This window comes from Curcuma longa, chromosome 11, assembly GCF_044706935.1.
Source record: "Curcuma longa cultivar G26 ecotype Majalengka, Jawa Barat chromosome 11, ITB_CL_G26_1.1, whole genome shotgun sequence".
NCBI lineage: Eukaryota > Viridiplantae > Streptophyta > Magnoliopsida > Zingiberales > Zingiberaceae > Curcuma > Curcuma longa.
The window spans coordinates 18,215,995-18,232,771 of NC_133871.1; the positions used below are offsets into that span (position 1 = coordinate 18,215,995).

The 16,777-nt window shown below is 39.6% G+C and overlaps 2 protein-coding genes and 1 pseudogene across 3 annotated transcripts; 1 reads left to right on the plus strand and 2 right to left on the minus strand.

Annotated features, from left to right (window-relative positions):
- Positions 1-2,122: 2,122 nt before the first annotated feature.
- On the plus strand, positions 2,123-5,611 carry LOC141842189 (uncharacterized; annotated as a pseudogene).
- A 3,659-nt stretch (positions 5,612-9,270) lies between these two features.
- Positions 9,271-10,392, minus strand: LOC141836904 (outer envelope pore protein 16-2, chloroplastic). Its single transcript, XM_074724368.1, has 7 exons — positions 10,261-10,392; positions 10,131-10,182; positions 9,936-9,998; positions 9,827-9,858; positions 9,695-9,728; positions 9,539-9,606; positions 9,271-9,414 (listed from the first exon to the last, which is right to left on the minus strand). The coding sequence occupies exons 1-7, from the start codon at positions 10,390-10,392 to the stop codon at positions 9,271-9,273; spliced, it is 525 nt and encodes a 174-aa protein (XP_074580469.1).
- Positions 10,393-11,102: 710 nt separating this feature from the next.
- Positions 11,103-15,451, minus strand: LOC141842429 (derlin-2-like). 2 transcript variants are annotated; one of them, XR_012602884.1, is made up of 7 exons: positions 15,188-15,451; positions 14,868-14,967; positions 12,828-13,042; positions 12,659-12,742; positions 12,255-12,308; positions 11,236-11,636; positions 11,103-11,185 (listed from the first exon to the last, which is right to left on the minus strand). XR_012602884.1 is itself a non-coding variant. In XM_074730634.1 (6 exons), exons 1-6 carry the CDS (start codon positions 15,284-15,286, stop codon positions 11,463-11,465), a joined length of 726 nt encoding a protein of 241 aa, XP_074586735.1. In that variant the 5' UTR covers positions 15,287-15,451; the 3' UTR covers positions 11,103-11,462. The 2 variants fall into 2 exon arrangements, 1 of the variants encoding a protein (XP_074586735.1); XM_074730634.1 differs by having other exon boundaries at positions 11,103-11,636.
- Positions 15,452-16,777: the final 1,326 nt, after the last annotated feature.

The window sequence follows — 16,777 nt, forward strand, 5'->3', positions numbered from 1 at the left end:
TTTGATGGCTTGGAGGGAAGTTGGTTAATTGCACGTGCCGATCGAGGCGAGAACAATGCAGGAAATCGAAGCGCAAAGCGCAAAGTCTCCCTTCGTATAATTTCAAAGCCGAAGAGGTGGCACTGCCATTATTGATTATCGTCAAATTCCAGAATCCGAGGAACATCCGATTGCAGAGGCCGATGCAGGTGGCGAGATGAAATCCCCGTGACTTACTCTGTTGCCCACTGACCGCACCGCTTCAATTTCAATATTCCTGCCTTGTTTTGCGCTCCTTTTTCAGGTCCCAATACGTACCTCGATCTCCTTCCTCCTCTGCCACGGCGACCAACCCCAAGAAGAGCAGAGCAGAGCAGAGCAGCGGTAGCGGCAGCGTTGCGACGACGTACTCTCCACCGCTATGTGCCTCGTATCAGATTCCGTGCGTCTCACGAGACGTACTGCACGCGGTGTTGTTGTGCCTGTGTAGCGCTTGCTTGGGCTATGGATGGGGCCGCTGGATTCCTCTTTCTCTGTCTGTCTTGGTATTTGGTTCGTTAGCTTTGGAAGAAAGCAAAAGTCTTTTCGTGTTTTTTTTCTTCTTTTTCTCTTTTCACTGATCTGATCGCTTTTCTTATTTCTTTTTGATTCGAAGAAATTTACATAGAGTGAGAGAAAAGCAAGGTAAACTGTAATTCTGAAAGCTGTAACCTTTCTAAAAACAAAAGTAAAAATGAGAGGCCGATTAAAAAAAATCATTTTCTTTCTCCTCCTCTCCAATTAGATTCGGATAACAAACAGTCAACAAAGTCGTGACGAGACAGTAAAAAAGGATGGATACCGACCAGCTATCACCCCTGATAATTTCAGCTCTGTCTCGTGAATCGCGCGTGACAACCCTGTTCTAAATAACAGGTAAGCAAGGTCCGCTCGTCCTGTTAACCTCAATTAAATTAAATTTGCATCATTAACGAATCCATGGCACATGCTGTCACATCGATCGCCAAATTCCAATTTGTGGAAAATATTATTGAATTAATTATCCTCGTGGCGTATTTAAACAATGTGAAGCTTGAGGCCACGCAACACTAGCGACTGCATCGCTGCTGCATGTGAATCTAAATTAACCAAGCACATTGCGTCAATCTTAATCAGATTCACATGTGTTTGTACGGGCGGGTAGCATACCATACGTGTCAACATTCGTCCGTCGGTCCGTCTGTCAATCCATCCCCCAGTCAATCAATCCACTCACCGTCAATCTTTCATTCTATACGTGTCCCCATCCAACCAAATCTTCTGCAAAGCTCAGGAGGAGCTCGACAGTCGAATAATCCCCTCGCCACGTACCAGAAAAGCCGATATATCATTTTACTAATAAAAACATATATATATTTTTTCCTCACGAGAAGAAAATTAAGGATGGGCAGATTTGTACGGAGGAGACTAACTGGTTAACTACCCGGCTGTTGCAGTAAATACTAGCTAGCTCGTAATTAACTTTATTTATTTTAGTATAAAGTGCATGAAACTTAGAAAATAGTAATAGTGGACAGGGCACTAGTCAAATAATGGGGGAATATACTACTATATATTTTTTTTAAAAGAAAAAGAGAGTAAATAAATGGGAAGATAGAGATGTTTTGGGAAACCTCAATGGGCAGAGCCCGAGAAGCACAGCTCTCGTGGTCGTCACTGCATTTCCCAAACCCAATGACTCCCACTGGCCATCACCTTCAGTTGGACAATCTTATAAAGAGTTGGGCATTTGAAAGGTTTATGACATCTCACACATTCCCATGCACAATCCACGCTTCCCTACGCACTCTTTGGAACCCCTATTCTGCGTCTCCTGACCTGACCTCACCTCACCTCACCTCACCTCACCGTGCCTCTGGCCACCTTGTGCATTGTATTGAATCGTGCCGTTCACAGCAACTCTTTCCCTCTCATGATATTACATCACTTGCAAGTGCCTGCGTTTTAGTCTTCCCATACCGCTCTTTCCTTTTCCTCCTACAGTGGCTCACTCACTAGTCGTTCCCATCTGCTCAGCTTGTTAATTGGTTGGCACGGTTGGTTTGGATGGGAAGCCACCCGTCTTTTCCTGTCTTTCTTTCTTTCTTTCAGTCACTCGTCTTTGATGCCTCACTTGACTTGTTTCGTCTCTGATCTTGACCTCTGCCGTCCCTTTTTCTCACTTCCCCCTCACTAGCTTATCAGCGGCAGGTCTTGTGTCTCTCTAGTCCACTGTCCGCGGAAGAAGAGAGCGAGGGCGGGGAGATGGGATCGCGGGGAGTGGAGGTGGTGAAGAGGAGGAAGGCGATGTGGCTCTACCCGAAGGTGCTCGGGTTTAACCCTCCGGAGAGATGGGGGCACTCTGTTTGTTTCTTTGATGGAGTGGTCTACGTCTTCGGAGTAAGTATATATCAAGTGAATTAAATTACATTGGTGTAATGGTGTTTCTCTATTTCTTCATCCATCCATCTGTTTTTCCCCCTCCCTCTCAATAGGAAAAACTCCACTTTGATTGTATTTATCTCTTCGCCTTTTACGATATATAGAAGATTTTTCCCTTTTATTCATTTCTGGTTATACCTATAGAACCCTAGCTATCCTTCATTTAAATCAAGTATGAACTTAGGTTGTATTTGCACAAGTACTGACGAGAATGCGGCTACATTCTTAAGGCAATTTGGGGTCTGGTCATGGCATTATTGTAGCAACAACTGCTCACAGAGAAATGAGTATTTAACATATGCTGTGGCCCCTATTCTGAAACGTTTACTTGAGATGATGTAGCCAGGTTGATTAGACTAATTTTAAGTTAGTTAACTAATTCTGTTCGACGTGGGGAAATTGAATTCTGCAATTAATCATTGACGATAGCCCATCCAAGTTTGATATATCATACGGCCTCACAAACCGGTGTTGAACACAAATGCAGAGGCACATATATAAACATGATGAACAAATTTCCGAATGCAAGTAAAGAATTATGAAGATAGTTACAGTTTTTGAACTAGTATTTAAGAATGGCTGACAAAATTTTCTTGTAGGAGGATATGGTGGTTGACACTAGAGATTTAATCTGGAGCTTCCGTATAATTTTGACAGGGTTGCTGTGGAGGAATGCATTTTAGCGATGTGCTTGCTCTGAATCTGGAAACCATGTCCTGGAGTTCCCTTGTTACCACAGGCCAGAAGCCTGGAAGTCGAGACAGTCACAGCGTTGCGCTTGTAGGGCACAAGATGGTTGTGTTTGGGGGTACTAATGGCACAAAGAAAGTGAATGATCTGCACATTCTAGATCTGAGGACCAAAGAATGGAGCAAACCGAATTGTGTGGGTACTCAGCCATCCCCGCGCGAAAGCCACACGGCCACTGTCGTAGGAGATGAGAAACTTTTGATCTTCGGTGGCAGCGGCGAAGGAGAAGCAAATTATTTGAATGATGTGTTCATACTCGACCTCAAGAACATGAGATGGTCTTCCCCAGCAGTCAAAGGAGAACCACCTGCACCGAGGGATAGCCACACTGCAACTGCCATTAGGAATAAGATTCTTGTATATGGTGGTGATTGCGGCGATCATTATCATGGGGAAGTCGATGTGTTTAACATGGATACGATGGCTTGGTCGAGGGTAAGTTTATATATATATATATATATATGCTTGTTTAGAATTGATCATTTCCAAATATTGTATCGTAGGACTAGGCTCTTCTTGATCGATGACATTAGAAATAAATTAATTAGCACTTAAAACTTTTATTGTGGCTAATTTAATTTGTTGTGTGGCAGTTGGAAGTTAAAGGATCATCTCCATCTCCTGGTGTTAGAGCTGGCCACGCTGCTGTGAGTATTGGGACCAAGGTTAGTTCTGGTGAAACAATTATTTAAACATGAAGTTGAGAGGCAGCTAGCTACTTGTTCATAGTTGGTTTATGTTTATGTAGGCATACATCATAGGTGGAGTCGGCGACAAGCAATATTATAGTGATGTTTGGGTCCTCGATACAATGACACGTTCATGGTCGCAGCTCGACATTGTTGGCCAGCAACCACAAGGGAGGTTTTCTCATGCTGCTGTAGTCATCAATGCTGATATTGCGATCTACGGAGGGTAGGTTGTTTCTCAATTTATTTATGTAATGGGGTTGGGTTGAAGCATCATGCACTACTTCAGTGTAGTTATTAATATATATATATAATGGTTTCCACAGCTGTGGGGAGGATGAACGGCCGCTGAATGAGTTGATCATTTTGCAATCTGGATTTGAACATCCAAATGGTCGTTACAATGTTTCTATGTGCAAAACCTTCGGCAACCACTGGATTCAAGAAAAACGCAAGTTTTTAAGAACCGATCATGTGGTAACCCAACCCAATATTTTCTTTATAAGCAGTCAATTCATCATTCAAACTGTCATAGATACTGAACTCTACTGGTCTGACTTGGACAAACAGCAAAGCAATCTGGTTCCGAAGAACAACGGGATATTGAGTCATAGATCAACTGATGTGGACCCAAGAAATCCACTGATTTGTGATTTGGGTAGGTCTTGTTTCTTGTATGCATGTTTTCTTAATTTGATTAGAGATTATGCTTTCATTTGACATTGATGTGTAGAGGATATGGATGCCAAAAGGAGGAAAACTACTGGTGCTAAAGTGCTTGAGATCGATCTAGATCAGGAAGAACATTCTCTATCGCTCTCACAACACTCTTCGCCATCGCAATCAGATCAAGAACAGAACATACAGAAGCTACCCACTTCTGCTGCTGGCTCCATCTTGCTCAGTCATTCGCTCACATGCAACCATATAATCAGACAGAGACAGTAAAGATGATGATCCACAGAAATGGTCAGGAAACGCGCTTCTTGGGCAGCAATGAGGCTCTGAGACAGCTGAAGACAAAGCAGTTCCTCCGATCAGCTCTGCCGCCAAGGCAAGAGTGTCCGACCCAAGGAGCAGAGCAGAAATCTCAACTAAGACCCCTTTTTGCGCCCTTGGTAGGAATCGAACATGATAACTATATTGAATGCAAGCTAAGCTTATTATGAGCTGTTCATGTTGCTAATGGTGATGCAGAACCTACAGATTGGAGCTGAAGTTCGTGGAACTGTTGATGGAGCTTTTGATTCTGGGTACCTCATGACGGCGAACGTCAATGGTCAGCTTTTTAGAGGCGTCTTGTTCGCTCCGGTAAATGATCGACTTGAACAAAAGATCAATGTCTTAAGTAAATTTGACAGCTTCTGCATTGGATTCTCAGGTTCCAGTAGTTGCAGCTCCAAGACCTGCAATAAACTCACAGGGTATGGCATGCTCCACCACTGTTTTCCAGCATCCTTCGACTCCACATGCCATTCCCATTCATGCCAGGCCACCAAGACAAGCAGTGGCTTGCGGTTTGCCAGATTGCAGTCTTGCGATGAAGCAAGTGAAGGCGGTTGATAGCCAACCGGTGAAGACCAAAAATGATCTGCAAGATGTAGTCCTCACGTTAGGAGGACCAGGCGGCAGCCTTCAGTGAAGTGAAGGACACTTACGCTATCTCTTTTTTGCCTTAGCTTTGGTTTTGATGTGCATGTAAATTTGAGAAATAAGAGTTGCCTACAAGTTTTGACACGAACCAAACAATACATATGTTGTTGGTCAGGATGATTGCATTAACATACATTCATCATCATTCAGCTGTTCGACAACGTATTACAAATTTGAAATTGAGATTGCCTCCACTCTAAACACTTTTATAAGTTCCAAGGTCATTTTCGTTTTTTCTAAATATAGATAATTTACTTGTATCATAATCAAATACTACTCTGCTCTGCTCTGCTCTATCATTAGAGATTACCTTTCTAAACACTCATAAGTTCGGTTTAAATGTCATTCCGTATTTTTCAAATCAAATACTATCCTATTATTATAATGATTTATATAAGATTAAATATAATTCTAGAGATGGAATAAATAGCACAGTATGAAGAATTTAAAAACTAAAACAATATATAATGAAGTAAAGCAATAAAAAAAACTCATCTATTTACCTAGTTTAAAAGCTGGATTCCTACTCCGGGTCATAGATTCATTCCGGAAGTCAACCCTCACAAATTCTTAAAAAACATTCATAGGTACAATAAAAAACAATAAAATATAAAGTACAATAAAAGAGTTGAAAATTTATGAAGTTCAGAGGTATATGAAAAAAAAGGCAGTCATACAAGATCCAAAGGTTATAAACACAGCTCCACGGAATTGATTTGCATATCCATCTCTGTTACCCAAAGAATGCTTCCGTATGAGAAAAAAAAATGATTGACACAATACAAGATCATTAGCAGTCGTTTCAAAGGAAGGACATAATAGTATTGTTCTAATTGACATCATTAGGTGCCTAATGGAGCCAACTCTCTTCTCAAATTTACTTGAGATGATGGTCCACGCAGATACGGAAGTTCTAGCTCCACGAAAGGAAGGTCCGATACCTGTCCTCTTAGTGTGAAATGTTCTAGCCTGATCTACATCATTTCAATACAATCAGAACGTCAAAATGTACAGTATTATTAGAAGAATCATTGACAGTTGAAATACAACAGTATACGGATAATATGTGAAACGTGTTGTTCTCATTCTCCATCATTCATTCAATCATTTCATTTGCAAATGCATGGATAAGAACTCTGGCGTTGTTTTCAGAACTAGCAAAAATTAGATGATGTCTATGGAACCTGAAGCTACAGCTTTCTAATTTACTCAATGAGTATGTTTATGCAGATAATTATGAACACTTGATCATCTATTTACTAACATGAAGTTCAAAGAAAAATAAAATAAAATTTGATAATTAACTGAGGAAAACATCTGGAGGATATTATGATAATGTAGAGTGTAGACAGAGGAATACCACAAAAGAGACATGGATGTATGATGAAATCCATCCTCATGCAAATTTTCACGATCAGGTGCACAAACAGCTGCTGAAGCAATACATACTTCTTTCAGAAGAATTGTTATCATCTTTAGAGGAATGATCTATAGCTTCATTGGAATTGTTTACACAGTACTTCTGCAGCCACATATCAGTCTCCCACAAGACATGCATAATACTCTCCCTAGCAGAATAACCATGACTTTCTAAAGGAAGAATAACCAAACGGCAGAGTGCTCCATGACCTTTCAAAGCATTAAAAAACCGATCCAGGACCTCTGGAGGACTTACCAGCTAACAAAATTAATCTTAGCCCCATCAGGAAAGCCATGTACCTCTTTTTCAGGTCCAAGATTGCCATCAGTCAAGAAATGGATCCCTATCCCAGTATAGAAGGACCTAGGTGACAAGTCAGATGATAACTTATCAAACAATATAAATTAGCATTCTTCTATTCTGCAATGGGCTTGAGAGTCTAAACACAATAAAGCTAAGATAGACATAGCCACATAGGGATACCCACATTCGACTCCGGGCATTATAATCACCATCAATTCGTATACCAGCAAGTTTTTCCTCAGGACGGGCAAGCTCTGCCAATGGTGTCAGAGATCTCCGTTTTAAAAATAATATCTTGTCCCTTTGTGGTGAAAATGACAGCACAGGAAGTGGTGGGGCAATCAACAATATCTCGAATTTCCTTTGAAGGAAGCCTATACCCTCCAAGTGATGAACTTTCTGCACAACATGAAATAAAAAGTAACAAAAGAATATCTATAAGTATAACAAACCAATTCATCAATAATTTGGATTGGCTGCAAGGCTAGAATATTCTCAAATGAAACAAAATTTAGAAAGTCAAGAGTACAAAACCAATGAAATGGTATGCGAAAGGCGATAAAGTTCTCGGTCAATCACTTCATCCTTTCCTTTTGTCTTCAGATAAACCACATTCACCTAATCTGAACTCTCAACAACGGACGAGATCATGGGAGAAGAAATTATTCACCATGGAAAATTAGTCAACCAGAAAAGATATCGGCACTCTCAAGGACAAGGAACCAGAGAAATGTCGAATTCTGATGTAGGCAAGAGAATCAATAACCATTGCATCCGTAAACTATAATCGGGACTTCCTAAAACGTAAAGCATAACTGAAAAGCTGACTTCTTTCTGCGACCTTGAGATCTAAAAGCCAAAAAAAATGTCTGCTTTTTGCTAACCTTCATCCTGTTGAGGCGGCAGGCAGCGAAAGAAGAAGACGAAGCAGGCGGCGATCCGTTGGCGTCCCCAGTGCTACTCTCAGCGACCGGGGCGAAGCGTGCAAGGCAGGCAATCCGGGAGGAGGCAGAGAACGCTACATGGGAACTCATGTACTTCATACGACGGAATCTGAATGTCGTGCTAAGGGCACGCAGAGGAGGAAGAGAGGAGGGGAGGCCGGCGCCAAGGGCGAGAGAATGGGCGCCAAGGGAGCGAGAATGGGAAAGGAGAGGAGGGTAGAGAAAGGGAATGGGATAGAGGCTGGGGGAGAAGCGGTGGTAGACTTTGTCAAGGAACATAATGGAAAGGTACGGCAACTTTTTGAGGGGCAAACAAGAAATCCAGGCGAGGGCGACGACGATCACAACAGTACTGCACACTCAAAAACATAAATAAAAAATCATAATTTATTCTGATTCTATCTTTCTTTCATACACACTTTAGGAATATCTGCAAGATTTTGACAGATCTACCAAACAAATATGTTGCTGCGAGTCATAAATTTTGTTAAAATTTTATTAACGCCGTAAGTTTATAGACAGAGAAAGTTCCATCATAAAAATACTAATTTGTCTTCTAATACTTAGTTAACATATTAAAGTTCGAAGTATAACATCTAAATTCACCGAACTACAAGATACAATATATTTATATAATTTTAACTATAAATCTACAAATTGTATATTTAAGATAATCATATATTACAATTTTAATTAGTGCGATCCATCTTATGTATAGACTTTAAAACAAACAAAAAAAATACAATATATAAATTAATATCAAAGAACCATAATCTAACATGCATGGAAATCTGCAAAATGGTTATCTTTCTGGGACACATTGATCAAATTAAACCATGGAAATCCGTAACATGATGTGCGATTCTGGAGTGCAACAATTAATGGAAGAGCCTTCCAACTGGATGTTCATTAAGCGGTTGGGCCTTGATCAAGTACAACATGGTAATTAGAGGAACTAAATTAACGGGATGAAAAGAAGAACAGGATGGAAAAGCAACAGTTTTGCTCATCATCAAACACCAACACGACGTGCGTCGACATTATTCTTAATCCATAAGAGTAGTTGTTTAGTTTACAACACGCCTGCGAGGAGTTTGGCTGCGGTGGAGAGTGCAGCTCCGGTGATGGCGCACTGCACGATTCGCTCATGAGATGCCTGATCAGACGTCAGCGCTAATGCAGCTCCGGCGATTGCACCGGCCACCGCGCTGTTCTTCTGCGGTGCATAATTAATAACGTATGCAATCCATGTATTAATTAATTATAAGACGTACAAAGACATGCATCCATAAATTAAACAACAGATGAAGAAAAAGCAGAAGACAGAAACAGGGACGTACCCAATCATGAGTACCTCTGGCTTCTCGAAAACCGTAGGTTAAACCAGAATACACACCAGCAGCCATCCCTGCACGCATATTACAGCAAAACAAACAGTAAGCGGCCGCGTTAAAATCATTGACCCAGAGCTAGAACGATCGATCGGTAGTTGATACCCCATTGAAGTGACTCTCTTCCGCTAGTTTTTACCTGAAATATACATTATTACACATTACAAAACAAGATATATATATATATATATATATCAAAGAATAACGATCGATCGAGTGGTTTAATTGCAATATCACCATTGCTTCGAGTGACTTCTTGCAGTTCTCCCCTGAAAAAATTAAACAACCACTCAATTAACATCATTCAGTCAGTCTCCGTCTCACAGTACACCATTCGACTAACTACCTTTAAGACCTGAGATCCTGTTCTTATCGGCAATGTCAGTAAAACCTGGATCGGAGCCGGCATCTCGAAGATACAGAATTACCATGCATTATGCTTAAATCAGTATATCAAACCAGTTCAACAGGTTCATATATTCAATAATGTTTGTTTTAAGCGATTTACAGAAGGCACCAATTAATAAACGTACGTACGTACCTTCCACTCCGGCTGTGTAGGCTTCGCGAGTGAACGCCTGCATCGCACCAATCTGAGGATGAAGTGTAAAAAGCGTTAGAGAAGAGAGAAGAAGGAGAAGGGAGAGGGAGATCGTAAGAGTACATAGTACCCCTGCGGCCTTAACGAAGCTCTCCGCTATGCGGTTGAGGAAGGGGTGGCCGAGGTCGAAGAGCCACCTATCGTCCAAGTCCCTGATCTTGTCCAACACCGTACGCGTAGTCTCCATCTTCCCGTTGCTCATTATCGCTTGCTTTGTTTTGTTTCTTCTTGGTTTCGATTACGAGGACATGAATAGTCTCAGCTCCTGCTTCGATCGAGTTAATTAATACACAGAATCGATCGATGGCGGTGTGGATGAAGAACAGGAGGGGCGAGTGGAATGCACGACGCGTGTGGAATGCATGACGCGTGTGGAATGCAGAAGTAAACCGTGGCACTGCATTAATTATATTAGGAAAATAATTTTACGCTAGCTGCCCGCTGCTTCCAGTTATTTTTACCGGCCGCATCACTTGGTTCATTCGCTGCGGCGAGCGAGAAGATGCCAATGCAAACAAATTGTTTAATTAATGCAGTGAAAATACCACATTATTCTACAATGATGCACCGATATGCTGAGAGGAAGAGATTTGAGCTCTTATTTAACGTACGGCTGGAAAGAAATTTTTTTTCTTTCAGCTCATGAACGATTTTATCCATGGCACTTCATCAAGATTCAATCGTGCAATTTATTTTTCCCATGGTCAGGCCGTTCAAATAAATATTGACAATTTGATTAGTGTTGAATTCCCTTATTCCGCAACTATTGGATAGCTTGAGCAACTGGAATACAAGAACTGATGATATTTTCCAAGTACTGAGCACGGTGATAAGGTGCTCAACAACATACATAGGAGAATGACATGAAGTAATCTCCTCGGTAACGATGCAATTTGTAAGCTTGCTCAAAAATTGAAAACGAATTATTGTATCACCGCCAAGAATCTTACACAAATTCAACATATTCCATTCCGCTTCCCGCTTCATTTACAAACCTACGTTTGTATTCCTTCAAAAACAACAAGAAACTTCAATTTATACAAACACTACCACTGTCATAAAGCTCCTTCAACAGGCAACAGGTGCAGGATTCACAGTCTAGTACTCCTGAAATTGAATAACACAACTATGAATTCATTTGTGGAAACCATAGTTGAGGGTACCCTTCTAAGCAGGAAGTTGGCAGAATGATCTACCGCCCAATTTTTTTTTATTGTATGGTGACTGCCTTTCGCTGGATCACCAACAGAGGTATGGTGGTACTCCTCTGCGTTAATCTTGATGATCTTGTGGAGGAGCAAACCTTGCATATCCTTGCCGAGCCACCCTGACTGTGTCATCAGCGAATAATGCTTTGATGAACGACGGAGTTTTTAGGGGGCGGCGCCCGGTCATTTGTGGATAAACATCCTCCAGGAAGTAATAGGCATGGCCAGCGATCATACCCTACAGTTGAGGCAACATAATTAGTTTAAAACAATGAGAGATTTAAGAAATTCAAATGTCAAGTAATCAAACATATCGACCTCTTAGATTAGTTGATTTGTGTATGTTTTTCAGAATTATGCAATAATTTTACTCGTCTTGTCTATTTCAAGCACTTAAATTTTATTTTATTGCTACCTTGCATATATGTTGTACTATTGATCACTCTAATCAGAACTAAAGAATCTTTATTATGGATAATAGTTGGGTAGCAAATAATCAATCAGTAGGCTTACATGTGTGTTTATCCACAAGGTTACTATCTTATCAAACTTAACCAGATCTTTGATCATCCGTACAAGCAACTAATTTTTATTTTTTTCAAGATTTTAAAAGGATTCCTTATTTTGTCATGTCCCAAAAAATTATTCCGCAGAATCCATTCATAGGATTGGACAAAGAATATTCACTAATCAATTACCCAGAAAGCTAAATGTACATGATGTTTACTCGATGGAGAATCATTCATAAGTGTGAATATTTTTCTCAATTATGTTTTCTTGCATGTGTGACTATTGACAAAGATATTAACAATGCCATCTTTGTTTCTATTTTAAAAGTTAAATAGCTTAGCATTACCAGGACATCAACCCACGCACTGCTGCCAACGAGAATAGAGAAGCCAAGTAAAACCTGTCATATAAAATGACAATTGCATCATAAACACAACTATTATCAAGAAAACAATAGAAAGATTTAATAAGTGTATGTAGGTGGCATGCAACCCTAGCGCAACATAGAGTGAGGCAATATTGTTGACTGTATCAATAAAAAATTAAATGGTAAATAACTAACAATTCCTACACCAACCTCATAATGAATATAAAGTGCAAAAAAGAATTATGCTTATAATCCTTTTCAATAGGTAAACATGTAAATTATGCAACACCTCCATAAACTTCTGAGAATGTAAAGTGCAAATAATCAAAAAACATGTACAATATCATCAATCACACATGATTAGAACTTATAGTTCAACTCACCCATGGTAAATAAGCAGCCGTGAAGGTGAAGATACCCAAGAAACTCATGTGAACAAAAGGATTATGTTTGCTCCAAACATAAACCTATACACATCCCATTAAGCATTTAAAGCAAGAAATAACAACAAAAATTAATTAACAACTAGACAAAACATGTATTAGTACTAACCATCATGAACGTTAATGAATTACTGAGAAACAAAATATTTCCGAAGGTCTGAGACAAGTATGGTATCATTCCTCCAATGAGAACAATCCCAGTTAAAACAGTTGCACCAAATAGCAGCATGTAGAAGAAATCTGCTGTCTTGCCTCTGAAGGAGTTCTCTTCAAGAAGTTTGCAGTATCGAGCAAGAAAGAACATGTGAAATAGAAAATCCAAATCTAGAAAAATAAACTAGTTAGCATCGATAAAGGGTTAGAACTCTTTATAATCACAGACAAGAGTAATGGAAATTTCAAGTATCACATGAAAACAGACCCACTAAAAAAAAAGTAAATGGCTAATCCATCATTACCACCATAAGCGCATGTCTGATATATCAAGACTCAGAATGAACACTGGGAATCAAAATACAGATACCATGAGCTATCATTATTCTAGAATCAGTTCACTATCACCCTATGCTCCCTGAGTTATGATTGTGTCATAAAATATTCAAAACCCTTACAAGCAACATCATGATGATTAGACTAGAAGTATTATTCTCTTTTCTCAAAGTTGTAAATCAGGGCCCTTATCGTGTACCATTTTATCTAACATTGCACTAATTAAAGCTAAGGTGCATATACCACAACAAACTTTCCAATCTCATCATAAATGCAAACAAATAATTTACAACTCATGAAAGTTATGGTTATTTGAAAAACACCAAAAACAAACAAACAAATCTCCACAAGTATAAATTTGTTCATGATATTAGATTAAATTATGTTAAATAAGCTTTGAAGAAAATGAAGGTAGACTGTGTAGGTGTGCAAGATTATTATAAATTTTGAAAGAGTTTAGATGACTTTCAAGATAAAAGGGTAGCCCCCGGTGCACAAATCTCTCACCAATGCGGAACCTTGGGGAAGAATCAAACCACATTGAATTTATTGTACACAGCCCTAAAGGTTGTTTCTACAATTCAAACCTGTGGCTACAAGGTCACATGTCAACAACTTGATTATTGCGTTAAGGCTCCCCTTCTTTTAGATGGTCAAGATATAAAGATATAATTTGGTTATCCAGAAAGATATAAGGCAATTTTTTTTAAATCTTTGCAATCAAGCTGTTTTCACAGAGAAGGGCATTTTTGTCCAGAAAGATGAGAGGGACCTGAATTCAAACATTTTTGGACATAAGGGCTTGATTTCTTTATTTACTAATACAAGAGGATTGCTCTAATATCAAAAGATGATGATGAAGGTAGGACTTGTCTGTTAGGATTATGGCACACAAGTGTCATATATGCCATTTAGTCTATTTATTTAGCTTCACCTAGGAGAAGGGTATGGACAGAAAAGGGCACCTTCAACATATGTTCGGTCACAATCTATAATCATGTGCTCCGAAAAAAGAACGGTGTCTGTGTGTGTGAATATATGCATATATATGGAGAGAATCAAAATATAGAAGCAAAGGAATCCATGTATGTTTCTATGATGATAAATGTTGTGACTTTCACCGTCCATCAGGTTCAAGTTTTTGATTCTTGCTTTCTCCACCTTACTTCAATTGATTCCTGCCATTTCCTATATTTGTTAGATTATACTGCTGATTTGAACTTTAAGGAGACTGACAACTGTCAGCAGCAATGTCATTTTAAGCTTTCATATCTTTGTTTTCAGTCTCCTAACTCTCAGCCCTTCATAGTTCATACAACCATTATGCCGCTTCCACTCCTAATATCGATTAATATATAACCAGCATCAGAATCTTTTCAGGGTAATGTATCGACAATAAAATCAATCTTAAAAAAAAAGGCAAATCAAAATGAATTTCATAATATCAATTATGTCAAAGGCATCTAGATAGATCCAATCTAAGGGACCTACTTGCCTCAACTTGTGAACCGGAAAAAAAATGAAGGGAAGAAAAAGACAGCAGGCACGATAAACAGATACCAACTCTGTCTGTTTCAGCAATAGAAAATATCAAATTTAAGCAAGGAAATTCAACTATGATAAAATACAAGATTCAAAGGAGATGAAACTTTAGGCCTACCCATTTTCCGGAAGAAGAAAAAATTTGTGACGAGACGCCATATCTCATACTGCTCAACTATGCGGGTAGAATTCAGATACAAATTGTGAGGCGATATGATCTGAGTAAGATATGAGCTTGTTACGAACACAAACAAATAAGTAATGAAAGCATTTACTGACAAAAAAAAACAAATTGACAAGATAACACCCAGGCCAATTTGGAACCCTAATTGAAGATCATAAGGACGATTAGCGTTCAAACAATCTAATTATTAGTCGAATTCGAACGGGCATAAGAAGCAAAAGGAATTATAGGGGGAGAGAATGTAAAATTCACACCTCGAGTGAGCACCCGATGGTGGTGACAACCGCAGCGGTGATGTACGACCGCGTGATGATGGGCATCTGCTTGTACCAATCCTCCACCGCTTGTGCCATTTCCGTGGTCACCGACTCTCGCCGTCCTAATCACAGAACTCCCAGGAGAGGAAACCCTAATCCTGCCACTGCCAGAAAGAATCGAAGCGGAGAATAACGGGGGATCTCTCGAGCTCGGCGACGATGGTTGGATTTGCCTGCCGCAGTTTCTTTCCTCTCCGAATCGACGTGAGTCACGAGCATTAATGGCGCATGAGACCCGATGAGCTGTTCGCACCAACCGTAGAATGACACGTGTTATCAAGCCGAACCACCCTTTTGGTTCTAATTCTTATGGTGCTTCCTTTAATTTACTCTATTGACAGATTTTATTTATTTTTATTGTAAAGATAATAAAAGGACCAACAAAGTAACGACTCTCACTAAATAAATATATATGTAAATAGTAAAAGATATAATATATTGCATATGCATTTAAGCAATATTATAATTTCATTCTTAATTTATGAAAAAAGTATACCTCAATAAAAGTATTTATCATATCTTTTTTAACTAAACGTCTATTTTTAACCAAAAACTACTGATGAAAATTACTCTTGTATTAGTTAAAATTATTTTAATATTGATTTGATCAAAATTACTTTAAATGCTGTCAAAAATGGTCAAATATTTGGTAAAAACTACTGTAAAGTCGGCTTGCTCTACTTTGTATGACCTTATTTCAACTACCCAGAAAAAAGGGGCAGACAACGTAACGCGCTTCAACCTGTAGAAAGGCAAGATAATTTGCTTGCAGTCCATCGCTGTAAGCACCTTCGTGTTTCAACTCGAACAAGAGACCCTATTAAGTGAGGACGAAGGCATGTTTTGATAAGTAGAACAGAGAGAGAGAGAGAGAGAGAGAGAGAGAGAGTGAGAGAGAGCTAGCCAATGTCTGTGGCTATGTCCTGGAGTAAGACATGTCGACCTTTTGGAAGAGTAGCGACGTACTGTGACCAAATTAAAGTGGCCTTCATGGCGACGTTTCTCTTTGGTCGTCCACCTTCCACATCGTCCCCGACGTGTCCATGTCCTCTGGCCTGTCCCAACGAGCTAGGGTTGCCTGGGCTTCAGTCTCCTACCTAAATGAAGAGCTAGAGAAAGCTTTAGAAGCAGGGGAGGAGCGCATGTCCTCTGGCCTGTCCTAACGAGCTAGGGTTGCCTGGGCTTCAGTCTCCTACCTAAATGAAGAGCTAGAGAAAGCTTTAGAAGCAGGGGAGGAGCGATGAGATGAAGGATGCAGGGGAAACATGGCGTTGGAACGCACAATATAGCTTTGAGTAGGAGAGTAGCCGTCCGAGCCTTGCATGTTTGATGTTTCTTCCCCTTCAATTGTCTGGAGGTGCAACTAGTTATGACGATATTTGATGCTGGACAATGTCCATTTATATATAAATATAATAATTACATGTTTTTTTAATAGCGATTGAATAGCCATTAAACTATTAAACGCTATAGCTTAATTAATGCAAAAATATATACGTTCTTATGTATTTTAAAAAATAAAAGTTA

Bases quoted from the DNA above. Each gene is read 5' to 3' on its own strand.
- LOC141842429 (XM_074730634.1), bottom strand. From the start codon at position 15,286: ATGGCACAAGCGGTGGAGGATTGGTACAAGCAGATGCCCATCATCACG. The intron at 14,968-15,187 runs GTGTGAATTTTA...TATCTTACTCAG, and splicing joins CCATCGGGTGCTCACTCGAG to ATCATATCGCCTCACAATTT. The intron at 11,637-12,254 runs GTAATGCTAAGC...CCTCAACTGTAG, and splicing joins GTGCGTGGGTTGATGTCCTG to GGTATGATCGCTGGCCATGC.
- LOC141836904 (XM_074724368.1), bottom strand. From the start codon at position 10,392: ATGAGCAACGGGAAGATGGAGACTACGCGTACGGTGTTGGACAAGATC. The intron at 9,859-9,935 runs GTAGTTAGTCGA...TAATTTTTTCAG, and splicing joins CAGGATCTCAGGTCTTAAAG to GGGAGAACTGCAAGAAGTCA. The intron at 9,415-9,538 runs GTACGTCCCTGT...TATGCACCGCAG, and splicing joins CCAGAGGTACTCATGATTGG to AAGAACAGCGCGGTGGCCGG.